General features: G+C 46.2%; 1 protein-coding gene across 1 annotated transcript in view; it reads right to left on the reverse strand.

The window, feature by feature from the left end:
- The window catches only part of MBD1 (methyl-CpG binding domain protein 1), a 72,049-nt gene extending 46,474 nt beyond the window's left edge, over positions 1–25,575 (reverse strand). Inside the window, 18 exon segments of the mRNA XM_068563401.1 lie at positions 2,618–2,791; positions 3,300–3,529; positions 13,463–13,524; positions 13,608–13,652; positions 13,655–13,742; positions 14,325–14,624; positions 15,021–15,188; positions 15,788–15,856; positions 15,940–16,059; positions 16,190–16,264; positions 16,429–16,557; positions 16,651–16,797; positions 17,171–17,211; positions 17,383–17,465; positions 17,551–17,717; positions 17,813–17,927; positions 24,108–24,242; positions 25,480–25,575. Of these exon segments, the coding sequence (XP_068419502.1) occupies positions 2,618–2,791; positions 3,300–3,529; positions 13,463–13,524; positions 13,608–13,652; positions 13,655–13,742; positions 14,325–14,624; positions 15,021–15,188; positions 15,788–15,856; positions 15,940–16,059; positions 16,190–16,264; positions 16,429–16,557; positions 16,651–16,797; positions 17,171–17,211; positions 17,383–17,465; positions 17,551–17,717; positions 17,813–17,927; positions 24,108–24,217 (2,123 nt within the window). The 5' untranslated portion in view covers positions 24,218–24,242; positions 25,480–25,575.
- Positions 25,576–25,909: the final 334 nt, after the last annotated feature.

Here is a 25,909-nt window from a genome sequence, read left to right on the forward strand (position 1 = left end):
CAAAAAAATTGAAGAAGAGAAAACACTTCCAATATCCCTGAAGAACACAGATGCAAAAATCCTCAATACAATACTAGCACGGCAAATTTAACAGCACATTAAAAGAATCAGATACCATGATCAAGTGGAATTTATCCTTGGGATGCAAGGATGGTTCAGCATATGCAAATCAATAAATGTGATATACCACATTAACAGAATGAAGGATAAAAATTATATGATCATCTTAATACAGAAAAAGGTTTGACAAATTCATGATAAAAAAAAACTCTCAACAAATTATGTATAGAAGGACTGTAGCTCAACACAATAAAGGCCATATATAACAAGTGCACAGCTAACATCATGCTCAAAAGTAGAAAACTGAAGGCTTTTCCTCTAAAATCAGGGATAAGACAAGGGTGCCCACTCTTGCCACTTGTATTCAACATAGTACTGGAAATCCTAGCCAGAGCAATTAGGCAAGAAAAAGAAATAAAAGACATCCAAAATGAAAAGGAAGAAGTAAAATTACCTGTTTGCAGATGACATGATCTTGCATGTAGAAAACCCTAAAGACTCCATCAAAAACTGTTAGAACTAATCAATGAATTCAGTAAAGCTATAGGATTTGAAATCAACAAACAAAATCAGTTGCATTTTTTACACTAAAAATGAACTATCTGAAAGAGAAATTAAGAAAACAATCCCTTTTGCAATAGCTTCAAAAGCAATAAAATACGAAAGAATAAATTTAACCAAGGAGGTTAAAAATCTGTACACTGAAAATTATGACACTGATGAAAGAAATTGAAGATTCAAATAAATGGAAAGATATCCTTTGTCCCTTGGGTTGGAAGAATTAATATTTTTAAAATGTCCATACTGGGGCTCCCCTGGTGGCACAGTGGTTAAGAATCTGCCTGCCAATGCAGGAGACGTGGGTTCGAGCCCTGGTCTGGGAAGATCCCACATGCTGTGGAGCAACTAAGCCCATGAGCCACAATTACTGAAGCCTGTCCACCCTAGAGCCCATGCTCCGCAACAAGAGAAGCCACCACAATGAGAAGCCTGCGCACCACAATGAAGAGTAGCCCCTGCTCGTTGCAACTAGAGAAAGCCCGCACGCAGCAACGAAGACCCAACGCAGCCAAAAATAAATAAATAAAATTAATTAATTAATTAATTTTTAAAAAATGTCCATACTACGCAAAGTGATCTACAGGTTCAATGCAATCCCTATCCAAATTCCAACGGCATTTTCACAGAAACAGAAAAAGAAAACTCCCAAAATTCCAACTGAATTACAAAAGACCCTGAACAGCCAAAGCAATCTTGAGAAAGAAGAACGAAGCTGGAAGCATCACACACTTGATTTCCAACTATATTACAAAGCTATCATAATCAAAACAGTACGGTAGCTGCATAAATACAGATGCATAGACCAGTGGAACAGAATAGAGGGCCCAGAAATAAATCCAGGCATATATAGTCAACCAATCTTTTACAAGGAGGCCAAGAACACACAATGAGGAAAGGATAGACTCTTCAATAAACAGTCTTGGTAAAACTGGATATCCACATGCAAAAGAATGAAATTGCATCCCTATATACACCATTCAAAAAAATTAACTCAAAATGGATTAAAAACTTAAACATAAGACCTGAAACTGTAAAACACATAGAAGAAAGCATAGGGAAAAAGCTCCTTGACATTGGTCTTGACAATGATTTTTCGGATATGACACTAAAAGCAAAGGCAACAAAATGAAAAATAAACCAGTAGGACTATATCCAATTTAAAAGCTTCTGCACAGCAATGGAAACAATCAACAAAATAAAAAGGCAACCTACAGAATGGGAGAGAATATTTTCAAACCATATATCTGTTAAAGGGTTAATATCTGAAATACATAAGAAACTCATTTAACTCAATAGCAAAAAAATAATAATAATAAAAATAATTGGTGGGAATATAAATTGGTATCGCCGTTCTGAAAATCAGTATGGAGATCCCTCAAAAAATTAAAACAAGAACTACCATATGGAAACAAACTAAGTGTCCACTGACGTATGAATGGATAAAGAAAGTATGAAATGGAATATTATTCAGCATAAAAAAGAAAATTCTGCCATTTGAGACAACATGGATGAACCTGGAGGATATAATACTAAGTGAAATAAGCCGGACAGAGAAAGACAAGTACTGTATGATCTCACTAAATGTGGAATCTAAGAAAAAAAAGTTGAACATATAGAAACAGAGAGTAGAATGCTGGTTCTCAGGGGTTATGGGGTGGGAGAAATCTGAACATATTGGTCAAAGGATATAAATTTTCAGTTATAAGATGAATGAATAAGTTTTGGGGATCTAATGTACAGTATGGTGACTACAGGCAATAATACTGTATTATATACTTGAAATATGCTAAGAGAGTGAATCTTATGCATTCTCACCACAAGACAAACAAAACTCCTCAGTATCTGCATTATGCAATGATGTATATATAATTAACAAGACTTAAAGGTACAACTACTGTGTATACCCTCTTTAGGCTACATTTTACTGTAGTTAGCTTTCCTAAATAATTTTTAATATACCAACTTCAGATTCTGTGTGTTTTTCTGATATTATTACCTGAATTGCTGGTCTAGCTTTTCAGCCACAAAATCCTGTCTCTCTTTTTCTTTCTTCTGTCTTAATAATCTGACTTTATCTCTCATTCTATCTTTTTTCTCCTCAATTGTTTCTTCTTTCAATTGCATTTCAATAAAATATTCATTTTCTTCTGATGCTAAAAGTTCACGTAACCTAAGTTCACAAAACAAAATGACAACAGAAAAGGAAATTAAAACTATCATGCCACATGTACCATTTCACTAACTGATTTTTATTTTGTTAAATCTGATTTCAGAAGTACACGTTCAGTCATAAATTTTGTAAGAAGGAAAGATCATTACAGTATTCCATAAAATAAGACTAGTTGCCATTTAAAGCAATAAAGATACTAATCTATGCCATATTTTATTTGATCACATACAGATGAGATACGTAATGTATATCTTCAACAAAAAAGCAAAATGAGCAGATTTTAATTAAAAATAAAGAAATTTGAAACAGTGTGTTCTTTTGCTTTCTATCAAACCTAGGTTATCACAAGTGAAAACAGAAACAAGCAATAGCTATTGGTTTGGTAGGAATATGCATAGCTCAGCCATGATCCTTAATGTAAAAATTCACTTGATTTTTGATTGATCAATCTCAAACTGTGGTTTTAGGAATGTTTCAGAGTCTGGATCAGCTGGTTTACGAGCCTTACTTATTTCGTCTTTCTTCAGTATTGATGATAAACCCTTGCATGGCATCCTGGACTCTTGCTTTCACAAGACTGTCCACAAACTTGCGGTCATTGTGCTGGTCCCACTCAGCTTTCAAGCGATCCCGCTCGTTTGACTTAATGGAAGCCAAAATAGCATGACGCTTCTGATGGCTGCGTCGGATTCTTTCCAGATGATGCTCAGCCCCTTGGCCTTTGGGAGGCTTGGCTCTCTGAAAACAAATAGCAACTACCACTTATGATAGACCCAAAATCAATTGCGTATTTTCAATTAATCATGACCTCCACCAATACTCATATTAATCAAAACTTGGTATATAAAACTAATGCATCCTGCTACAACTGCAAACAACTTAGGTGCCTAAGATGTAACTTGTTTGATTCTTTGAACCTATACCTAAGATGTCATCAAATCAGTCTCAGATATTTCTCAAATGCCATTTGAGTAAAAGTTCATGGAATTATAAAGTTAAAAATTTGAACAGGGCTCCAGAGATTATCTAGTCAACAGATAATTGACTAGATAATCTCTGGATTATCTAGATAAGTTATAACTCAACAATAGATAAGTTATTTGCTCAAAGTGCTTTAAATAGTTAGGGCAGACCTGGATAGAACAAGAATTAGAGGTCTTCTCACTCCTGACCTTGATCTTGCCACCAACTATCCCACATTGTTTCTCAGGGGTGGACAACATAGTTACCAACAGAAAAATTCTTTCAATTAAGAGACTACTATCTAAGTATAAGGATATATCAATATATAACAAGTTGTGACAATGAAAAACCCTTTACTAAGAAGGAAGTAAGGAAGATAGAAAGGGAGGGAGGGAAAGAAGGAAAAGAAAAGGGGAAAAAAAACCAAAAAAACCCTAGTGGTAGAACTTTTTTCCTATTTCTATTGTGCCCAGAAGTTTAATGTAAGAGCTGTGCTCCTGACATTTTGGGGTAAATTGAATTTCTGTAAATATGTTCATTTTATACAAACTTCCACCAGAAAGCTGGAAATGCATACATCATTGTGAATACATATTGACACATTTAATAAAATCATATGGACTATATCTTTTTCATTTCTGTATTCCTAGCAATGAACACGCCTAACAGCATCAGGTTCTCAAAATGAATGGGAAAGATGAATGAATGAAACAATGTTTATGGGTGGGCTTGATGTGATTCCTGCTCCTCCTGGGCCACCATGAAATCCATGGTCTTGAGCTCTGTATTTTCAGCCAGTTTTATCAAATCATCCTTAGGTGAGTAGTGAGACTCTGGTGTCCTGATTCACAGTAACAAAACCTTTAACTCATGTGGTAGAGTCAATCTGATCATTTACACTTAGAACAGCACTGTCAGGATTACCAGAATACTGGCACTGGGACTTGGTAAGGGAATCTCCTAGGGAAAGAAAACCAACATTTGAAGATATCTTCATGAAAAGATTCAGGGCTCAGGGTATATATATATATACCTAGATTAGTTGAACAAGATAATACAAAGCTGAGGTAGGTTGGATACAAAAGACGATGCTGAGGGTTACATCATGGGAAGTAGCTAATCCATATCCAAATTATTTAGAGCCTAGATTTAGTTAACAAACTACTGTTCTCTAATATAGAAAACATTTTATGAATGCGGATTCAGTTACAACAAAGCAGAGCTGGGTCAAGACTGCACCCTGGGCAGGATATACATAGGAACTCACGCTCCCAGTAGACAGATGGGCTGAGAACAGGAACCAAGCACCAAGGTCATCAGGAATCAATTGTCAAATTGTCAGGGCAAGAACCAGGTTCTGAGGTACATTTTGACTGAAGAGGGGGATGGGGGTGAAGGGTGGTGAGAAACAGCCTGAGCAGTAGCTGGGGATTAGGAAGCCCTTTAAGGCTTGGGCATCCTGCGTAGGACTTTGTGGTCAGGAAGGACCCTATCTCTGGATGAACAGGTATGATCTGGAGTTCTCTAACAACAAGGTGGTGCCAATCCATGCAGAGTCTTAGCATTATGTAATCAAAACCTATCCTGTTTAACAGAAATATAATATAAACCAGATATGTAATTTAATAACGTTTTCTAGTAGCTGTATTTTAAAAAGTAAAAAGAAACAGGGGAAATTAATTTTAATAATATATTTTTATTTAACCAATATATCCAAAATATTATCATTTCAACATGTGTCTCTACGCATAGTTCAAGTGCTCAAAAGCCATTTGTGGCTAGTGGCCACCATAATGGACACTGCAACTCTTAAACCATGCTAAATTCAGAACAAAGGGCTTAATAACTACTCTGTACTTTCAAGGTCCCTGAAGGCTTTTGTTACTGCAACATCTCAAATTAGTTCCTACTATTACAGTTTACAGTTTAATGTCTTAAAGAATGATGTCTTACAGCCTAGGTTTGATTCTGACCTCTACTGATTACTAATTGTGTGATCTTGAGCAAGTTACTTAATCTTTTTCAGTCTCAGTTTTCTCACCTGTCAAAATGAGCAAAATAAACGTCCTCCTAAAAAATTATTTCAAGAAGTAAATAACTGGGTCCCTAGGAGGCACTCACCAAATAGCTGCTCCTTTTGCTTCTCCATTACTTCAGACATTTCATCTTTCACCACCTTCTCCTGGAGGAATTGTTTAGCATCCACGTCTCATCTCTGGTGGCTTTAATTCTTCTCCCACCACAACTCTGCAACCTCTAACATCCACACTTCTTATCACACTCTGACATCTGAGATACACCAGCTCTGACCTCTTCCTTTTCCTCTTTATTCTTCTATAAACTTAAAGTATTCAATAGGCCTGCTTCTCTGGTTTGGTGGTAATTTGGTGGAACAGAAATCCTTATTGGTTCCCAACACAAGTAATATCACCTGACCAATGGCCCAGCCCCTGAGCTCAGTGTTTGCATACAGAACCCAAAGTACATCAATTTCTGTCCCTCATAAAGACTGTCTATAATGATCACCTTGAACTGTACAGACTGTAAAAGACTCCACTCTACTGATTTCCAAACCCAGATCCTACAGTCCCTGGACCTAAAGAAGAGTGAGCAGGTCTATAAATTGACTGAGAACTGCTATGTGCACTATGGAGCATAATAAAACTGTACCCTTCATGATCTCTGATCTTTCTTCCACGATGTTCCAACACAGACAATATAGCACATCATTAACCTGTGTTAACCTTTGATGGTTTTGTGCATGAGCAAGTTATTTCTGCAGTTAGATGATAAGCAACGTGAAGGCAGGGATCAGACTTCTAAAGAAGGGTAAACCTCCCAGGGTCACTGTATTCACCCCTGTATTTTCCACAGAGCTGTGCACACAGCAGGGGCTCAAGTAATACCTCTATAATTGCCTACCTACACGTGGTTTTCTAGCCTGTAGAAACCAGTGTGTAGAAACAAAGGAATGCAGGTGCATGGACCAAGTGTCTGGGGTTCTGAGCAGGACCTATTCAACTCTGCAGCACGCAACATTCCCCCAGCCTCCTACCACCTCCCCTGCCTTAAAGGCAACCAACCTCCTATTCCCAGGCCTGCAGGGACGCTTCTGTTATGGTTGAGTCAGCAAAGGAAGGGCTCTATAACCATTCACAACCTCTCACAGCCCAATACTCCTTCAACAGACGATTTTCCTAGGCGTGTAGAACTAGCCCAAGACCGTACAGCTGAATCACTGCCAGCCCAGACCCCCGATTTCCTGCCGCCTGACCCAGCACCGTTTCCTTGACACACACTCCGCATCGCAAGGGGACGACCTCTTTCAGCAGCCTCGGAAGACTGAAAACCCTAAGATCTCAAGTGGTGTTTCTCCAAATACAGAAAGTAAATATTATATGACGCGGGGGGTTGGGGGGTAGGGGGGACGGAGTACGAGAGCTAGGCAAGAGACCTTATCCTTCCCTCTTTCAAAATTCAAGCTGCTGCATCAAGCGCCTGCTTCCCTCGAGAGAGCCCCTGCTGGGGGCCAGGGTGGGCTGCGCTGGTGCTGAGTTGGGGAAGATGCAGAAAGCGGTAGGGTCCCTCACACACACCCCGTGCTTACCACGATCACCACTTTGGGAGTGGGGCCCTTAACCTCCCGCTGTACGATGCCAAATCGCTGGCTGTACATTTTCGAGTCCCCTCGGGTTGGGGGCGGCGCCCGCCGCGACTCCCCAGCCACAGCGACCTGAGGGACCAGATTCCGCGACGCAGAGGTCCGGTTGCCATGGTGCGCCTCGCGGGGCTCTGGGCAGGTGAGTGGGGCGGAAGTTGGTCCCATCACCATGGTGACCATAGACGCCGGCACTCGCGACTTCCTCTGGGAGTGGAAAAGCTGAGTCTGCGCAGTCCTCACCCCGCCCTTGGCCAGGCCTCCCGCCGACCTCGCTCCCTTCTTCTAGGGTTCATCAAATAGCAGAAAAAGAGCCTCCTTAACCCGAAGTGAAGTCGAAGATCTAACTACATTCCAATTGACTTTTCTATTTATATCTTGTAATCGGTCTAAAAGCATGAGAAAGGTTCGTGGGCATTTTGTTGGTAGGTTAAATTTTGAGGCCATCTCTAAGTAATCTTCATGACATATCATCACAAGACAACCTTATTCGCGTAGTTCTTTACAGGAATTTACAACGTATTTTCACACTAAAACCTCTGAGCCTCACAGGTATCTTATAAGACTGATGGAACAGCGGGTATTATCCTCATTTTACAGCTAAAACAATTAAAGCTGAGAGAGCCTGTTTTGTCAGCCAACTCAACCAGTAATGACAAATTTGTTAATAAAATCAGGAAACCAGGGCTTAGACTTGAGGTACCCTAGGATGGGGGGCAATCAGATGGGCTGGTACGGCAGTGACACGACCTGGCTGGGCACAATAAAAACCAGGGCCAGGGCTAGGACGTGGATTAGAACTGCAGGTGATCGGGCTCTGAGATTCCGGATCCCAGGCAGGAAAACAACACAGGTCAGGAAACCTAGAAGGGGCCCTCAGCACAGGTGGAGACCACAGCTGTACTTCCGGTCAAGAGCAAGGTGGTAGTTAATACCTAAAAGCCAAATAACACTTTGGAACTCTTTCTATAGTGGGGGTGAACATAGAACTATCATTACAACACAAAAAAAATCAGCACCTAGCCGGTCACTGACGTGTAATAACCAAAGTACAACTAGTACTGTGCATCCCATCTTAAGACCGCAATTTACGGTAAATAAGCATTGTTTAATCATTTGTAATCTGCCCACTTCAGATTTTGTAGGCGGTATGTTTCTAGGTTTGGACTCCATTTCCTGAATTGCTGGTTCAGGCTTTCAGCCACAAAACAGTGTCTCTCTTCTCTTTCAAAATTTCTTTTAGTAATTCTCTCATTTTGTCTTTTATCTCCTATAAAGCTTCTTCTTTCAATTGCAGTTCGGTAAAATACTCATTTTCATTTACTGCTAAGAGTTTACGTAGCCTGAAACAAACAAAAAAGAAAGAAATTAGATGGTCGTCTCCGTTCCCTGGACGGGGTCCTGAGGGCCAGTTCCTTGATCTTCGATTCCCACGGGTGCCTGGCCCGCCGGCTGGTCTGGGTGGAAGCACCCTGACACCACACCCTTGGGCAAGAGAGGCGACGAAAACCCCTCGGCCTAGAAGCGGGGTTTGGTAAAAGCCACTGAGATCCTTGGGCGCCCGTCGGTAACCTCCGAGGTCTACAGCCTGGAGTTTTCAGCGACAGACAGGGGAAGCGGACCCTTGGCAATACCCGGCTGCCCTGAACATCCCAGCGTTGGTCCTGAGCTCATCTTGCCGCGCCCTCACCCTGGGCGTGTCCCGTAATTTAATTCCGCTTCGGTTTTACCTGTTGAGCCACTTTGTGTAGAGGGGATTCGGCTTCCCACCGTGCCGGCTCGGCTCGGCTTGGGAACAGAAGCCTGGACCCAGCGGAGGCCACGCCCCAGGGCCGCCCAGGCAGGCGGGTGAGGGGCAGCGTCTCCCGAGCCCTGGTGGGAGGACCACGGTCTGGGCGCCGGAGCCCCGTGGCGGGCCTATTCAGTGGGTGGAAGGGCTGGGCCAGGCGCCAAGCCCAGTGAGACAAGGCTTTCAACCAAGTCTCAACCTCCTGGGAGGCCTAAGAGAAGTGATTCACCCAAGGTCCATGGACAGAACCTGACCTTGATCTTGCCACCCGCTATACCACTTTCTCAGAGGCAGTCAATCAACACTTAAGGACCATCAAGACACTCCCAAAAGAAACACTAAGTGTATAAATCAGTAAACGGGACAATAAAAATCATTTAAAAATAATTTTAAAATAGAACAGCATAGAGATAGAAACTATTTATATTATTTCCAATGCCTATTGTGCCCCAACAAGGTTCACGCAAGGGCTGTCCTTCCAACAGTTTCCTGAATTCTGCATTTTCACCATTAAATTCCACGATAAAGTTGGAAATCCATTCACCATTTGTAAATACATATTGATGTATTTAATGAAACTGCATGGACTATATCTTTTTCATTCCTGAATCCCAGTATTAAGTACAGTGCCTACCATGGGCCAGGTTCTCAATACTTGAATGACACAAAAATAGCCGAGACCAGCAAGTTTTTTCTGGGTGGGCTTGACAGAATTTCTGTACTTGCTGGGGTCACCATGAAATCCATGGTCTTCAGCTTTGCATTTTCAGCAACGCAGCTTTATCAAGTTATCCTTTATCCTCAGTTGAGTAGTGAGACCCTTGGGAGCTGATTCATGGCAGGGTGGCTTTGTAACGTGTCACCTTGACTAGGCTACGTTTCCCAGTACTCCCTTCCCCGTACGCTTCCGGTTAGGATGGGCCACAAGAGACATTTTGCGTGATAACTGGAGGGCAGAAGTGAAGCAGCAGCACACTCGGAAGGTTGGTGCAGGGGCACCAGGCACTGTTGCAGTTCACACATGTCATTTATCTGCTGGCTCACCTCGTTGGTATGGGGCAGCAGTCAGGCCCGCAGCCAGGCCTGCAGCTGCTCCACCTTCCCCAGGATCTTCCTTCGGCTTCTCTAATTCCTGGCCCAGATGCATATTTAACTCTGTGATGAAGGGCACCAGCTTCTTCTGCAGGAAACCCACATCATCGAAGTTGGAGGTGGTGAGAGGCTGACATGGGTTCCGGGCCATCCGCGTGGTTTCCAGCTCGTGCTCGGTGGCGCCAGTGTCTCCTCGGTCTCCCACTCTTTACATCCATCTTCCCTTCCCGATTGCCTGCCCTGCAGACTTCAAGCTCCAGCATTAGATGTAAAAACAACAGCCTTACAGAGACTGTTCAACCAGCTCCCACAACTACATAAGGTCAAATCCCTACAATAAATCTTTTAACATAATATACATATTTATATGTACATATATACATAAAATCTTTATATTAGTGGTGCTGCTTTTCTGACTGTATCCTCATACACACAATAACCAGACTCTTATCTCATGAATCAGAATGCTATTCAAATAAATTTCACTTCGGACATCACTGTCAAAATACCACTAGAATACTAGGGTTGAGTGGTTGGATCCTGGCGGGGGGAGGGGGGAGCAAAACAGTATCAAGAAAATTATCCAGTCTTGCCTCTGGCTGCAGTAGGCAGGGTGAGGCAAAGGAAGGAGCAGAGGAGGGTGGCAGAGGCTATATAATGAGTTAAACTAGAAAAAAGTTTAATCTACATCTGAATTATCTAAACCTGCAGGGCTGGGACTAGAGTAAGGCAAGCGAAGCACATAGGCTACAAAATTTGAGGGAGGCATGCACTCAGTCCTGGCACTGTAAAGCTAACTAAGTAATGAATCACAGGTCTAATCTTCTTGGCACTTTATGCAGAATTGGAAAGTGAGGCAGGGCTGAGCCAAGACTGGCCCTTAGGCAGGACTTGAAGCAGGAACTCAGACTCCTAGTAGATAGGGGCTGAGAGCAGAAACCAAGCACAAAGGTCACCAAGGGACAGGGGATTCGAGTTGTGAGGAATGATGAGCCAGGCCAGGAGCTTTACTTCTGAAGACTGCTTTGGCCGAGGATGGGGAGTGACGGTAACAAGCAGCGCCAATAGGGAAAGATGCCCTTTTGGGTTTGAGGGATCCTATGCAGCACCCAAGGCCTGGGAAGAACCCAGTCTCAGGAGGCACGGGTGCTCTGATAAGGTGGCACCATCCACAATGCCTTGGTGCTCCCTAAACCACCCTAAGGGCAGCAGTGTTAAGGGGTTTGTTATAAAGCTTAGAGTAATCCACCTTGTCTTCAAGGTCACTGGAAACTTCCGTTAATATAACATTATTACACCCTATTGCATATACGTTATAGTTTACAGTTTAGTGGCTTAACTTAGGACAAGGCTTTTACAACCTGGGTCTGATTCTAGGCTCTATCAATTTTAGCTGTTCGACACTGGACAAGTTATGTAGTTTCTCTGCATCTCAGTTTTCCCGTCCGCAAAAATGGGCAAAACCAATGCCTTTCTAGAAAGATGTTTCTGAGGACTAAACTAGGTCCATGGGAGGAACTCACCAAATAGCAGTTCCTTTCCTCATTTATTCACATTACATTCCCAACTGCTGTCTCCCCGAGGAAATGTTTAGAGACACGGCCAGGTCTCATCCAAATGCATTTAAAATTATGATGATGACGGCTTGTTTAGGCTGAAGGTGGCTTTAATTACATCCGCTCTCCCATCCCAACTCCCCCATCCTTAATATCCACACTTCTTATCACACTCAGGCTCTTGGGATTTGCACCGGTTGGAGCAGATGCACCAACTTTCTACTCTTTTCCTTCCTTTTCTGCTTACTTCCTCTATAAGCTCAAAGTACTGAACAGGCCTGCTCCTCTGGTTTGGTGGTAGGTTTTCCCAGTTCCTACTGACTCCCACACAAGCCCTGGCAATCCATCTACGGTCCAGCCTCTGAGCAGATCAGTGTTGTCTCTCATAAAGTCGGTCTGTAAATATCACCTTGAGTCCTACAGTCTGCAGAAGCCTCCAGTCTACTGCTTTCTAGCTCCAGGTTTTTTAAGGTCCTTGGACCTAGAGAAGAGGGAGCAGGTCTGTATGTTGAATGAGGTTCCCTATGTGCAAAATGGAGCATCACAAACCATTCCCTACTCTTCCATTTCCCCTTCATTTTCCCTTCTCTCTTCTAAAATCTTCCATTACAGACAATGTAGCACATCAAGCACATCATTACCTTCTCTGGTAATACGTAATGACTTCATGCATAGGGGAAGTAAGTCTCCCCAGTTGGATTATAAGCTCCCTGAAGGCAGAAATCCTGTGTCTCCTGAAGGATAAGCCTTCCAGGGTCATTGATTCACCGCTGTATCTGCCACACTGCAGTGTACCCAGAAGGGCTGCAATCAGTACCTCAGTACTTGCCCAGGTGCAGGTGGAGGAGTCTCTCGCCTGCAGACACTAGTTTGCAGGAACAAAGGAATCCAGGAGTTTAGGCCAACAGGTTTATGTTGCCTGTGTCTGGGGCTCTGTTCAGGGCTGTCAGCACTTCTGCAGGAGGCAGCATGCCCCTGTCCTCCTCCCACCGTCCCAGTCCTTACAGGCACCTATCCTGCCTTCTACTGCCACGCCTGCAGGGACAGTCCTGTGCAGCAGCTGAAACAGTAAATGACCTCAATGGGCTCTGGAAAGGCTCAAGAAACACAGCCTAACCCCTTCCACAGAGGATACTCCAGTTTTATGTGGACCCAGATCACAAAGCCATCTTAGGACCCAGATCTCCTGCCCACCCACCATTGCCCAGCCCACCCATTCATCTTTTGGAGACTCCACAGGCCTTCAAGGCCCCGAATGATGATTTTCTGCATAAGAATTTATATATTAAGCCTGACCTCTGTGGATTTTCTTAGGGATATGGGGACAAGGCTTTCCTTTTCTTTTTCTTTCAAATCTCATCACAGGTCACCAAATCCTCTCCCCCCATCACCTCCCGTAACCCTCCTCAAGAACAGCCCTGACCTGGACCTCAGGAGAAATCTCTAAGGTCCTGTACATACCCCGTCACTGACTGTGACCAGAGCAGTGGTGTGGGGCCTTTACCTCCCACTACACCATGCCAAAACGCTGAGTGTACTTTCAAGACTCAGGGCCCACATCTGACCGGCACCCCACCCCATCCCACCCCCACCCCTCCCTGTGCGGGGCACACCTTGGCAACCAGACTGCTGTGTCCCGGAGGCGGGTTCCACCCAGGCTGAAAATCTCCGTGATCTGGGGAAGAATTAACATCAGGGTCAACATGGCTGGTGTGGCTAAAGCAGGGTCAGGAACAGTGAGGTGCCCCCAGCACTGACCACGGGCGTGCCAGCCCCTCCTGCCTCCTCCTCTGGGGCCAAGTCAGAGGTGGAGTCATCCTTGTTCTCCTCCTCCTTGTCCTCCTCAGGGTCAGGTGGCTCTTGCTTCACAGGTGGCAGGCCTGGGTCTACTGCCTGGGAGAGGTGGAAAACAGGCAGTTGTCAGAAGGGTAGGGCTGGCCTGAGGAAAGTGTCTCTATCAGCCAACCTGTCACTGTGCTGACAATCCCACTTCTGTCATACTTGAGCACAGAAAAACCATCTCTCTGCCTACAAACCTTTCCCATTCCTCACAGATTTCCATTCTTCTGTTAGCTGGGCAGCAAAGCAGGCAAAACTAGTTGCCTGGGGAGGGTGGGGCATCTGTCAGACAGGCGGGATAATTCTGTGAGAGGCTGTAATCAGCACACCTATTACTTTGCTCAAAGAACCACGATCATGGCTCACCATCACTCTGCTCACAGACCACCCATCACTGACCCCCACCTTGCTGGGGCAGCCAGGCAGCAATACAGGAGAAGTCAGGATGGCTGTGCCCGGTGTCCAGTCTTCCTGGGCATCCGCCTTCTCTTGCTTCACCTGGGGTAAGGCCACGACCCAACTCAGGCCAGGGCACTGGGCCTCCTGCGTGAAGGAGGATGGCAGCAGACTTGGTCCCAGCTTCCCCACACGAGGCTGGGTGGGGTCGGGAAGGGCAGGATAAGGTGGGACCCTCACCTGTAACAGAGCTGCTGTGGAAGCTGGAGCTGGGCCAGGCACCTGCACGGGACTGCTTGCACCCTCCCGTAAGAACACGAGGTCGGTGCCAGGCGGGGGCAGCACAAAGCCACTGCCTGCTTCCTGCTTCACCGGAGTCCGGGCACGGTCTGGTTGGGCCATGGGCGTGGCCAAGGGAGGCTTCGGGGTCTGACCCAGACGGGGCCTTCGAGCAGAGCCAGGCCTCTTTCGACGCGGGTAAGGTGCAGGTGGCCCGGCGCCATCCTCGGACCCTGCCCAGACACTTGGCAGCAGCCGCTTCTGTGAGGAGAGATGGGGTGTTATGGCCGCTGGGTACAATGGCCAACCACACTACCCTGCCCTGATCAATGTGCCTGTGACTCCGCTTCCCCCGCCCCCGTTAATCCCAGCACAGTCTCCTTAGGTATGAGCCCCTCATCACCGACCCTGCTAGTCTCCTGTTGGCAATGCCAGTGCCACCCAGATTCCTCATTTATCCCAGCACAATGTCTGCTAATTGCTGGCCGAACCCCTTGCCCCACCCACCCACCCACCGCTCCGAAGCGGCAGGACCCATCTGGCCGGTCCCCACCCACCTACCAGGCCGGCCCATCCCTCTCAGGCACCGGGGGGGGGGGGGGGGGGGGGGCCTGACACTGTTCGTCCCGCCCACCTGACCCATCCTGCTGCACCCACCATAGCAAACTGCAGGCACTGGCGCCAACGACACTTCTGGCGCTTCTGGTTGCTGCCCCCGAATTTGGGCTTATCACAGCAGAAGTCGCAGTGGCCACAGTCCATCCGCCGCAGGCAGGCTGCACAGGCCCCACACTTGCGGTTCTGCCGACGGTTCGTGTAAGGCTGCTGGGGAGCAGAGGGACGGGGGACGCTGTCACTAGGACGATCACAATGCTGCCCCTGTTACTCCTCCACTAGCCCCACTGGAGGGAACTGGCTGGACACTGGTCTTAGCCTGACTCCCCACTGGTCACACCTCAGTGTGTGCTAGTCCGGCACCAGGCAGCATCACTGTACCGGACGGCCCGTGATACCATGAGGACTGTGGCTGCTCCAGCACGGTATCCATCGCTCTATCTGCTAGTCCCCCACTAGCTACCAAGACAATGTCTTGGACCCCCGCCTCCAGCAGGATTTTGCTGACACTCCTTCAGCTCCCATCACTGCACCTGCAACATCTGCTCATCCTGCGTGAACTTCAGTCACCGTGCCAGCTTTTCCTCTATTAGTCCCACCAGAGTGCTGGTTCATCCGACATTAGGTACTGTCACTGCACCTGTTGATCCCATATTAGTGCCTACCCCACTGTCTGCTCATCCCACACTAGCACCCATCACTGTGCCTTACTATTCCCTTATTAGGCCCATGGCAGCGTGTGCTTCTCTGGGGTTAACCAAGTGCCCTGGGAGACTCTAGGCTTGTCCAGGTAGGGTGAGGCCACTCACTAGCTCGTCCTCGTCTACACAGTAATAGATGAATTCAGCAGGTGGCGAGGGGGCCAGGGCTCTGGGGTGCTGCAGAGGCAAATGGGGTGGGGTCAGGGCAGGTAGTGGGTGAGGTTACGGTTGTGCCTTCCCCCTGCCCACCAGGGCCTCACCAGCTCTGGAGACTCTGGAGGCTGCGAGGGCGGAAGTGCAGGCAGTGGCTGGGTTCGGGGGGGGCGCCGCCGGGGAGCCACCTTGGAGTCGCAGCCTCCCCTGCGGCGGCCGTGTTTACCCTGAGAGAAAAACAGAAGGACAGTTTAGGCTTGGTGGCACCAGGCGGACACAGGACCACCTGCCTCCCCCGAGGTGTGCAGAAAGCATGCATGTGGGACAGGCAGGCAGAGGGTGGGCCGGGGCACTCACAGCAGGGGGAGCCACAGCTAGGGGAGGGCGTCGTTGACATCGCTGATGGTGGCGGCGGAGGCGGTGTGCAAGGTGCTGGCAGACAGGGGCAGGCGGGGCCGAGGAGGTGAGCATGGGACGGGGGAGAAAAGAAGACATGAGGTGGGCAAGGCCAGGCTGGGAGGAAGCAGCGGCAGCTGTTAACAGTAGAATGAGCTCTGCCGTGGCCCACCAGCGCCGGCCCCTCCAGCCTGACTCACCCGCAGGCAACGCCGCTGGACGCACCTCCACTGGCGCCTGAGACCAGGGCGGGGAGGGCGAAGGCAGACTCGACAACGGCCACAGTCCTCTCGGGTCTGACAGCCCCGGCACACTCCACACCCTCGGCTCTGTGGGGGGCCGGAGGTGTGACGCATGGGGCCAGGACTATGAGGGTCAGGAGTGCAGGTGAGCCTTGGGCCCACCCCACCTGCCCGACTCACCCTTTCCACAATCCGGAGGCACCGTCTTCGCTCACACTTGCAGAACAGCCCCGAGGCCACATCATGGGGCAACTGCAGAAGGCAGGTGGAGCAGGCCCCACAGTCTTCCGTTACCTGGCAGGCCGCACACTCCCCGCAGCCCACACGCTGCCAGGAATGGGCGGGGCAAGGTCACAGGTCCAGGTAGAGTGGCTCCAGGAGCACTGCCCCTTGTGTGTCTGCTGACCCCACATTGGCCCCCATCATCACGTCTGCTCATCCCCCGTTTGTCTCATCACCGTCTGATGACTACTGATTAGCCACCATCACTGAGGCCGTAACGATGTCTACTGTTCCCCTGTGAACCTCGTCACTGTGTCTACTGATTAACTCCCATTACTGTCGGCTGACTGTAGCTAGCTCCCTACAAAATGACTCTTGACACCCTGTGGATCCATCACTGTTCCTTCGGACTCTCACCAGCCCCTATCACATCCTGCTCCCACCGCACACTTGTGAGGAGGAAGCAGGTCGTGCTTACCTTAAACATCCTCTGCTCCCGGTTGAAAGCAATTCTCTGTGCTGCAGGGAGGGAGAGAGTAGAAGAGAAATGTAAAGGGAGCATCAGATACCTGACCTCATGACTGCCTCCGCCCTGACACCTACCATTCAATCTCCAGCCAGACACCTGTGTCCTAGCCTGACGCCAAGCCTGCTCCGGCTCTACCTCCCAGTGCCCCAGGGGCCACTCACCTCGGCAGTCCTTGCACAGAGTCTTGAGCCGCTGCCGTCGGGTTCCATCCCCTGAAAAGCTGATTCCACAGTTCTCACAGCACCTGGGACGGGAAACATGGGCATGGGGCCGAGTGCAACCCCAACCACAGCCCTCGTGGACCTGGCTCCCTTGAGGCCGACACTCACCCAGGCGCAGGAAGCGAAGCTGGGGCTGTGTCAGCATCAGCCTTGGTCTCATCCCTTGGGGCCTCCTTCCTGACTTCGCTCTTCGGAGGTCCAACCTGACGTTTCTGAGCCTTGGCTGGCCTCGAAGGCTTCTTCCGCTTCCTGCTGGGGATCGCCAAGGAATGGGCCTGGAGATAAGAGCAAGGGCAGAAAGATGTAAGTCAGCGGGTGGGTGTTAGGTGGCTCAGCCACTCCTGCCTGGGTATCGCACACTGTATAGTACCTTGGGGGCTGGATAACACAGGATGCCTTGTTTGAAGTCGAAGAGGGTGAGATCGCACGCAGGGCCCAGGTATCGGGTCAGCTCAACTTTGCTTCGGATCCTATCTCCTGTGGGGCTGGGGGTGGGACAGGATGGGTTGGTACCTAGGCGGAGCCACTGCCACTCCACCCACACCACCCTCCCACTGGGCCGGTGAATAGGCCTGCAGAGCTGGTGGGATACAGGAGGCAGCCTGGGATCAGCCTATGAGCCCCGACCAAGTAACTACCCCAAATAACCCTGAACAGCAGTAAGATAAAAGGCGTATAAATACCAGCAAGTACACAAACAGCAATAAGTCATACAATTGTAAACAGATATGCATGTATTTATAATGTGTGGTACTAGTGGTATTCTATGTAAGTGAAAATCAACACAAATAGGAACACAAATACATTAAATAATGTAACTGTGTTAGCACTACGTGTTAAATACACAGACAAATAAAGAAAACTTATATAAGTCACAAACAAATGTTTCAAATATAGCTGGCCCTTGAACAACACAGGTTTAAACTGTGCAGGTCCACTTATACATAGATTTTTTTCAATAAATATACTGGAAAATTTTTTGGAGATTTGTGACTATTTAAAAAAACTCAATGAACCACGTAGTTTAGAAATATTGAAAAAATTAAGAGAAAGTTAGGTGTGTCATGAATGCATAAAATATATGTAGATACTAGTCTATTTTATCTTTTATCACTGTAAAATATACATAAGTCTATTACAAAAAGTTTAAGCTTATCAAAACTTATTCATCACTCAAAACTTAAAGACCATATGTGGTACCATTCGCAGTCAAGAGAAATGTAAACAAACATAAAGATGCAGTATTATACCATAACTGCATAAAATTAACTGTAGTACATATTGTACTACTATAATCATCTAACAGCCACCTCCTGTTGCTACTGCAGTGAGCTCAAGTGTTGCGAGTACCTGCTTAAAATGCCATGGAAGGCTAATCAGCTCCGAGCGAGCAGTCTGTTTCTCCAGTAAATTGCACATCAGAGTAGAAAGTGACCCCTTGCGGTGGTTCTCATGTCATTTTCATCGCGTTTAGCGCAATACCGTAAACCCTGAATAACACCATGGGACCCATAACAAAGTGTAACTAGTGATGCTGGAAGTGCTCCCAAGAAGCAGAGAGAACTCATAACATTACAAGAAAAAGCCGAATTGCTTGACATGTACCGTAGATTGAGATCTGCAGCTGTGGTTGCCCTCCAATTCAAGATTAATGAATCCAGTTGTAAGGACTATTGTTAAAAAAAAAAAAAAAAAAAAAAGGAAATTCATGAAGCCGTCGCTGCAGCTACGCCAGCAGCTCAAAAACCTTGTACTTTTTGCAGAATACCTTTTTATCTCGCACTGAAAATGCAGCTCTTATATGGATGCAGGATTGCTATAAGAAAGCCATACCTATAAATTCCAACATAATTCAAGAAAAAATGAAGTCATCGTAATGACAGCTTAAAGCAAAAGGAAGGTGAAGGCTCTAAAGCCGGAGAATCTAATGCCAGCAAAGGATGGTTTGATAATTGTAGAAAGAGGTTTGGCTTTAAAAATGTCAAGATAACAGGAGAAGCGGGTTCTGCCAACCAAGAGGCAGCAGACAAGTTCCCAGACGCCATTAAGAAAATCATTGAGAAGAAAGGATACCTGCCTGAACAAGTTTTTAATGCAGATGAAAGTGCCCTATTCTGCAAAAAAAATATGCCAGAAACGACATTTATTAGTAAGAAAGAGAAGTGAGCAACACGATTTAAGGCTGGAAGGGACAGGCTAACCCTACTGTTTTGTGCAAACGCAGTCAGGTTTATGATCAGGACTGCCCTTATTTATAAAAGTTGCTAACCCTAGAGCCTTGAAGGGAAAAGACAGACCCCAGCTGCCAGTCTTTTGGTTGTACAAGAAGGCCTGGACAGCGAGAACCCTTTTTTTTATTGGTGCCACTGATGCTCTGTCCCTGAAGTCAGGAAGTACCCTGCCAGTAAGGGACAGCCTTTAAAGTTCTTTTGATATTGGACCACGCCCCTGCCCACCCAGAACCCCATGAATTCAACACCAAAGGCGGCGAAGTGGTCTACCTGCCCCCAAACACAATGTCTCTAATCCAGCCTCTAGATCAGGGGGTCATAAGGACCTTTAAGGCTCATTACACACAGTACTTTATAGAAAAGACTGTCAACACTATGGAAGAGAACCTTCATAGACAGAACATCATGAAAGTCTGGAAAGATTACACCACTGAAGATGCCATCGTTATAGAAAAGGCTGTGAAAGTCATCAAGCCCAAAACAATAACTGCTGCTGGAGAAAACTGTGTCCAGATGTTGTGCATGACTTCCCAGAATTTACGACCAAGTCAATCAAGGATATCATGAAAGAGATTGTGGATACGGCAAAAAGGGGGGAGGGGGTGAAGGGTTTCAAGACATGGATCTTGGATTCAAGAGCTATCAGACACCACACCAGAGGAATTAACACAAGACGACTTGATGGAGATGAATGCTGCCAAACCAGTGCCAGATGATGAGGAAGAAGACGAAGAAAAAGGAGTGCCAGAAAAAAACTGACATTAGACAATCTAGCAGAAGGGTTCCGATATTCAAGACTACTTTGACTTATTTTACAACACGGACCCTTCTATGATATGGACACTGAAACTAAAGCAAACAGTGGAAGAAAGATTGGTACTGTGTAGAAACATTTTTGGAAAAGTGAAAAAGCAAAAAAGTCAGACAGAAATTACAATGTACTTCTGTAAAGTTACACCAAGTGTTCTGGCCCTCCTGCCTTCCCTTCCACCTTCTCCTTCTTCTGCCTCTGCCACCCTCCTCAGCAAGACCAAACCCCTCCTCTTTCTCTTCCTCCTCAGCCTACTCAACATGAAGACGACAAGGATGAAGACCTTTATGATGATCCACTTCCACTTAACGAACAGTAAATAATCAACAGGCTGTACAGTTAATACTTACCTATCGTGTTTGTGCGTGAGTATCTTTGTGTGAAAACCTAACAACTGTACGGCAAGAACTGTATGAGACATTTCCGTGTCATCATCATCATCGCCCAAGTATTCACCTGTGCGAGACTTGAAGTGGATTGCCTATACTTACACAGGCATAAGGTGAGTGATATTTAATATCAACTTAATAACGTGTTAGTTTTCTTACTGTTTTATAACTTTGCTTTCAAAGAATTACATTACCATACAGTATGCCTCTCTCTCTGGTAATCAGGGAAACTGCCTATCATCACAGGTAAGTGGTTTTTAAAAATGTAACAATGTTCCCAATACTGTATTATGAATATGATTATAATACTGTATGCCATAAAAATTTTACAATTCATTCATTAGTGTACAGGTGAGGCTACCATGAAGCAATCCATGAAGCAATCGTATCAATTATAGAACCCTACCATAAAGCAATCATATTGCTCCTTCTTAGTTATCAATGCATGAATTGTTATACCTGTAAATAAACGTAAATTTTTCAATTATCTTTTCATTTTTGATGTCTGGTATTAGTAATATGTATAATATCTACAATGTTTTGTATCATATAAGACAATATTGATGTAGGTACTGACAGACAAGCAATTCATCTTGTAAACAGATGATGTAAACTTATGGTATTGATAAATACAGTACAGTACTGTAAATGAACTTTTTCTTCCTTATGATTTTTTGTTTTTGGCTGCGCCGCACGGCTTGCAGGATCTCAGTTCCCCGACCAGGGATTGAACCCAGGCCACAGCAGTGAAAGCCCAGAATCCTAACCACTAGGCCACCAGGGAACTCCCTTATGATTTTCTTAATCACTTCTCTAGCTTATCTTACTGTAAGAATATAGTATATAATATATCATACAAAATACGTAACTATTTATGTTATCGGTAAGGCTTCCAGTCAACAGTAGGCTATTAGTAGTTAATTTTTTTGTTTGTTTTTTTTTGCCGCGCCACATGGCACTCAGGATCTTAGTTCCCCCACCAGGGATCGAACCCATGCCCCTGCAGTGGAAGTGCAGAGTCTTAACCACTGGACCGCCAGGGAAGTCCCCAGTAGTTAAGTTTTTAAGGAATCAAAAGTTATATGTGGATTTTCGACTGCACAGGGGATTGGCACTCCTAATCCCTACATTGTTCAAGGGTCAACTGTACACACATAAATAAGTGTACATATACATACAAATACATACGTAAACAAATAAATGCAACTACATACAAAACAAAGTATAAGTAACTGATGCTGGGAGACAATGTTCCACAGGTCTCTCACATTTCTACATGTCGTTCAAGAGCAGCACTGACTATCCTTCGTTATGAACTATCTTTTCAAGGATGTGTGTACAGCATCAGCCTTGGAAGATAAGAGATAGGGTGTCCTTCCAGAGCAAAGGGAAGGCATCCTTACTGTCCTAACATTATAAAAGACTGGATTCCTTAAGCTCAAGGTTCCTTTCCTACAACACAACCCAGTGCATGTGTAGGTGCTAATTAATTACCCTCTTCATGTCACCCTGTGGGAACTGGCATTTGGGGAACCGGCGCAATAACGATGACATACGGGATACTGCTAATGCTGTGAGTAATAAACTGTCTTTCATCTCTGAACCAGAAGCCTCATATCTCCTACTAGCATCCACAAAACTGCGACACATTCACTTGCTATCTTGCCTTAATTAGGGTAAAATCTCTGGCCTTTTCAGTTCTTGATCATTGCGCTTGTATTTATAAATTTTGAAAGTTTTATAAAAATTGTAAATATGTGGATAAATGTACAACTGATATAAATAAACATAAACATTTAAAAAACACCATATGTTTATTTATAAACATATAAATAAATGTAATTGTAGGTACAATTTTACTATATTCCTCCAAGCAAACAACAACTTACATACAAAAAAAGTTTAGACAATTTAATAACTATATCACTAACATATTCTAAAAGACCTTAAATCCTTAAATGTAACTTGTTTATAAAAATGTATTTTCATTTATTTACAGTCAATTCTCATTATTCACAGTAATCTGTTCTATAAAGTCACCTTGAACACTGAATTAGTGAGTACAGAACCACTGCTCCTAATGGAACTACAGGTTAGGTTCCTGTAAGCCTCTGGTCACATTTTGTCAACTGATCAGTATGTAACATTGTTTTATGTGTGTTTCTGTTTAAAGACACCCTGCTTAATACAGTCCTCTTACAAACAATTAACTGCATGGTCTTTGAATGATTTAAAGCCAGGAGCTTTGGAAGCCATCTGTGTTACACAGGTTCCTTTGTTGATGTAAAATAAGCCAGTCTCATCAGCACTGAAAACCTACTCTTCTACATCACCCTTTTCCTGTATAACACTTATCAGGTGTTTTTTAAATTCTTCCACAGTCTCTTATCTGCAGAACCTGCCTCACCTGCAAATTTAACACTTTTCACGATGTATCACCTTCTGAAACGTGTGAGCCAGCCAGCACTAGCTGAGACAGGCTTAACATTTTCATAACCCTGGGTAACATGACTGTCAATGTCCTTTGCTTTCAGCCTCACAACGCTGTCCACTACACTTTAATCATCATCTCATGGTTTCGCAAACTTAGCCACTTTTCCACCTTTTCCTTAGCTTCATCAGATACTATAGATGTTACTTTAGCACTTTCTGGAGCAGCCTCATGTACTAACTGGCAAACTTCCTCTTCTTTTTCTAGATATGCTGCCTTTTTGATTTATTAACATTGAACTCACAGCCAACAGCACTGCAACTCATGCCTGAACAAAGCTTATTTAATATGTATTTTCTGCATATTGCACATCACCGACTTCTTGCACTTACAACACTGGACAGCACTTCAACACTACACTTGGGGGCAACTACAAACAGCAAAATCACCATTAAAAAGTACAAAAATGCAAAAAACAGAACACTAAGTAGACCTCAAGAAGGATACTTGTTTACGGTACAAAAGCTAAAATAAGAAAGCCTAGTAACAACCTCGGCTGGGAACACATGCATCAGGTGACTTATTTTTTGCTGCTCTGTGCATATCCACAAATGACCATGAAAGCACAGTGAGTATGACTTTGGGGGTACAAACAAATTTTAGTAAAAGCAAATTTGCAAACATGGAATCTGCAAATAATAAGGATCAACTGTATATGCATAATTTAACCCCACCCCCTGATTTCACCCTGCCTAACCAGGCTCAGCTCTAACCCCTGACTCTGTCCAAAACCCACCCAGTACCTCTGGTAATAGGTGTCTGAGCGTCCACAGGTGGCACCTGACTTGCGAAAGACCTCACGGCGCTTCCAGCCAGGGCCCAAGGCCGGGCAGTCCAGCCAGTCCTCAGCCATGGGGGCCACAAGAAGGAGCAGCGGCCTGCAACATGGAGGGGGCAGTGGGAGAAACTGAGGCTCTAGGGAGGAACATGTTGTGCCCCAGGCCACACACACCCACGGATCTATTAATCCTTGTTTAAGATCTAGGACCTGCCACAAGCAACTGGCCAATACAAGGAAGAGAAAACCCCCATCCCCACTCCATTCTTCCCTGTCTCGGGCCCAGGAGCTTGTCATTCCTCCCCCCCCCCCCCGCTTCTTGATCTGGTAGCCCCATCCTCAACCTAAGGGTCCCCATCCTCAATGCATTCCTCACTCTCAGCGTCCTAATCCCCGATTCCTCCTCAGCCTCAGCTTGAGAGACCTCAGTCCTCCCATCCTCAGCGCAAGAGGCCCCCATACGACTCCTCATCAGACCCAGGTCCCAAACTCTCCCTCAGTATCCTAACCTCCCATTCATTCCCTTTCCTTGACCCAGGAGTCACTAATTTCTCTCTTTCAGCCTTTTAACTCTCCCATTCCTTCCCTGCCTGCTGTCCTCTTATCCTGCTACCTCAGTATTATTGCCTCGACTTCCTCTGTGTCCTCTGCCACAGAGCCCCCAGCTCCTCCATATCCTTGACAGCCTCGCCCACCTTATTTTCCATCTGTCGGTGCTCTAAGCCACAATTTCTTCCCAAGCCCCCAAACCTCCCTATTCCGCTCTTCTGCAGCTAAAAAGTTCCCTTCAGCGTCCTCATCCTCCCATCAGCTTGAGACACCCTGATTTCTCCCTTCTGCGTTTGAACTCCCCCCCCCATCCCATTCCTCTCCTCTTGGGCCAGGATCATGCCATCCCTAACTGTCAGCGCTCTGACCCCCTATTTTTCATCGTCCTCCATATGAGACCCCCGTGCCTCCCTTTCAGCATTCCAACGCATTCCCCCCCGTCATCAGCCTGAGAGCCCCTAATTTCTCCCCTTGAGCGTTCTGAACCCCCATTTCTCTCTCCTTAACCTGAGAGGCCCCGCTATCTGCCCTCAGCGTTCGGATCCTCCCCTATTCCTCTCCGTCCTCGTCCAAGATCCCGACACTTCCACCTGTCAGTCTTCTGAGCCCATTCCTCCCCGTCCTCCCCCTAAATTCCCCCATTACTCCCCTTCAATATTCCGACGCCGCCATTCCTCCCACTCATCGGCCTGAGGGCCCTTCACTGCTCTCCGTCAGCGTTCTGAGCCTCAATTCTTCCCCATTCTCCGCCTGAGCGGTCTCCATTTCCACCCCCACGACTGTCTCACCAGCTCGGCTCCCGGCCGGTACCTTCCACCGCTCTAGGTCCGCTGACCCATGGCGAGGGTCCCGCCTGTGGCTCTCGCCTTGCCCAGCTCCTCTTCTTCCTCCTCCGCAGCCGCTTCCTCCGAAGCCGTAGCTGTCTCCGCCACCGCCGCCGCCGTTCGTTGCTCCAGGAACCGGATATCCGCCGCCCAACTCTCGGGCTCCGCCCCCTGGCGGGACGCCTGCGCGCTAATACCCCGCCTGCGCAAGCCCTTAGCGGGGAAGACTCCACGCCTGCGTGTTGAGTCCGGTGCAGGAGCGTGCCCCTTTTGAGGGGACCTGCTGCGCTTGCGCGCCGACGTCCCACTCAGGCTCGCGCCTCATCGGAGACTTGTAGCGCCTGCGCAGCTCGCTTCGCGCCCCTCCGCCCATCTCGTTCTCGCCTGTGCTCTC

This window comes from Eschrichtius robustus, chromosome 14 (assembly GCF_028021215.1).
Source record: "Eschrichtius robustus isolate mEscRob2 chromosome 14, mEscRob2.pri, whole genome shotgun sequence".
In the NCBI taxonomy this organism is placed as follows: domain Eukaryota; kingdom Metazoa; phylum Chordata; class Mammalia; order Artiodactyla; family Eschrichtiidae; genus Eschrichtius; species Eschrichtius robustus.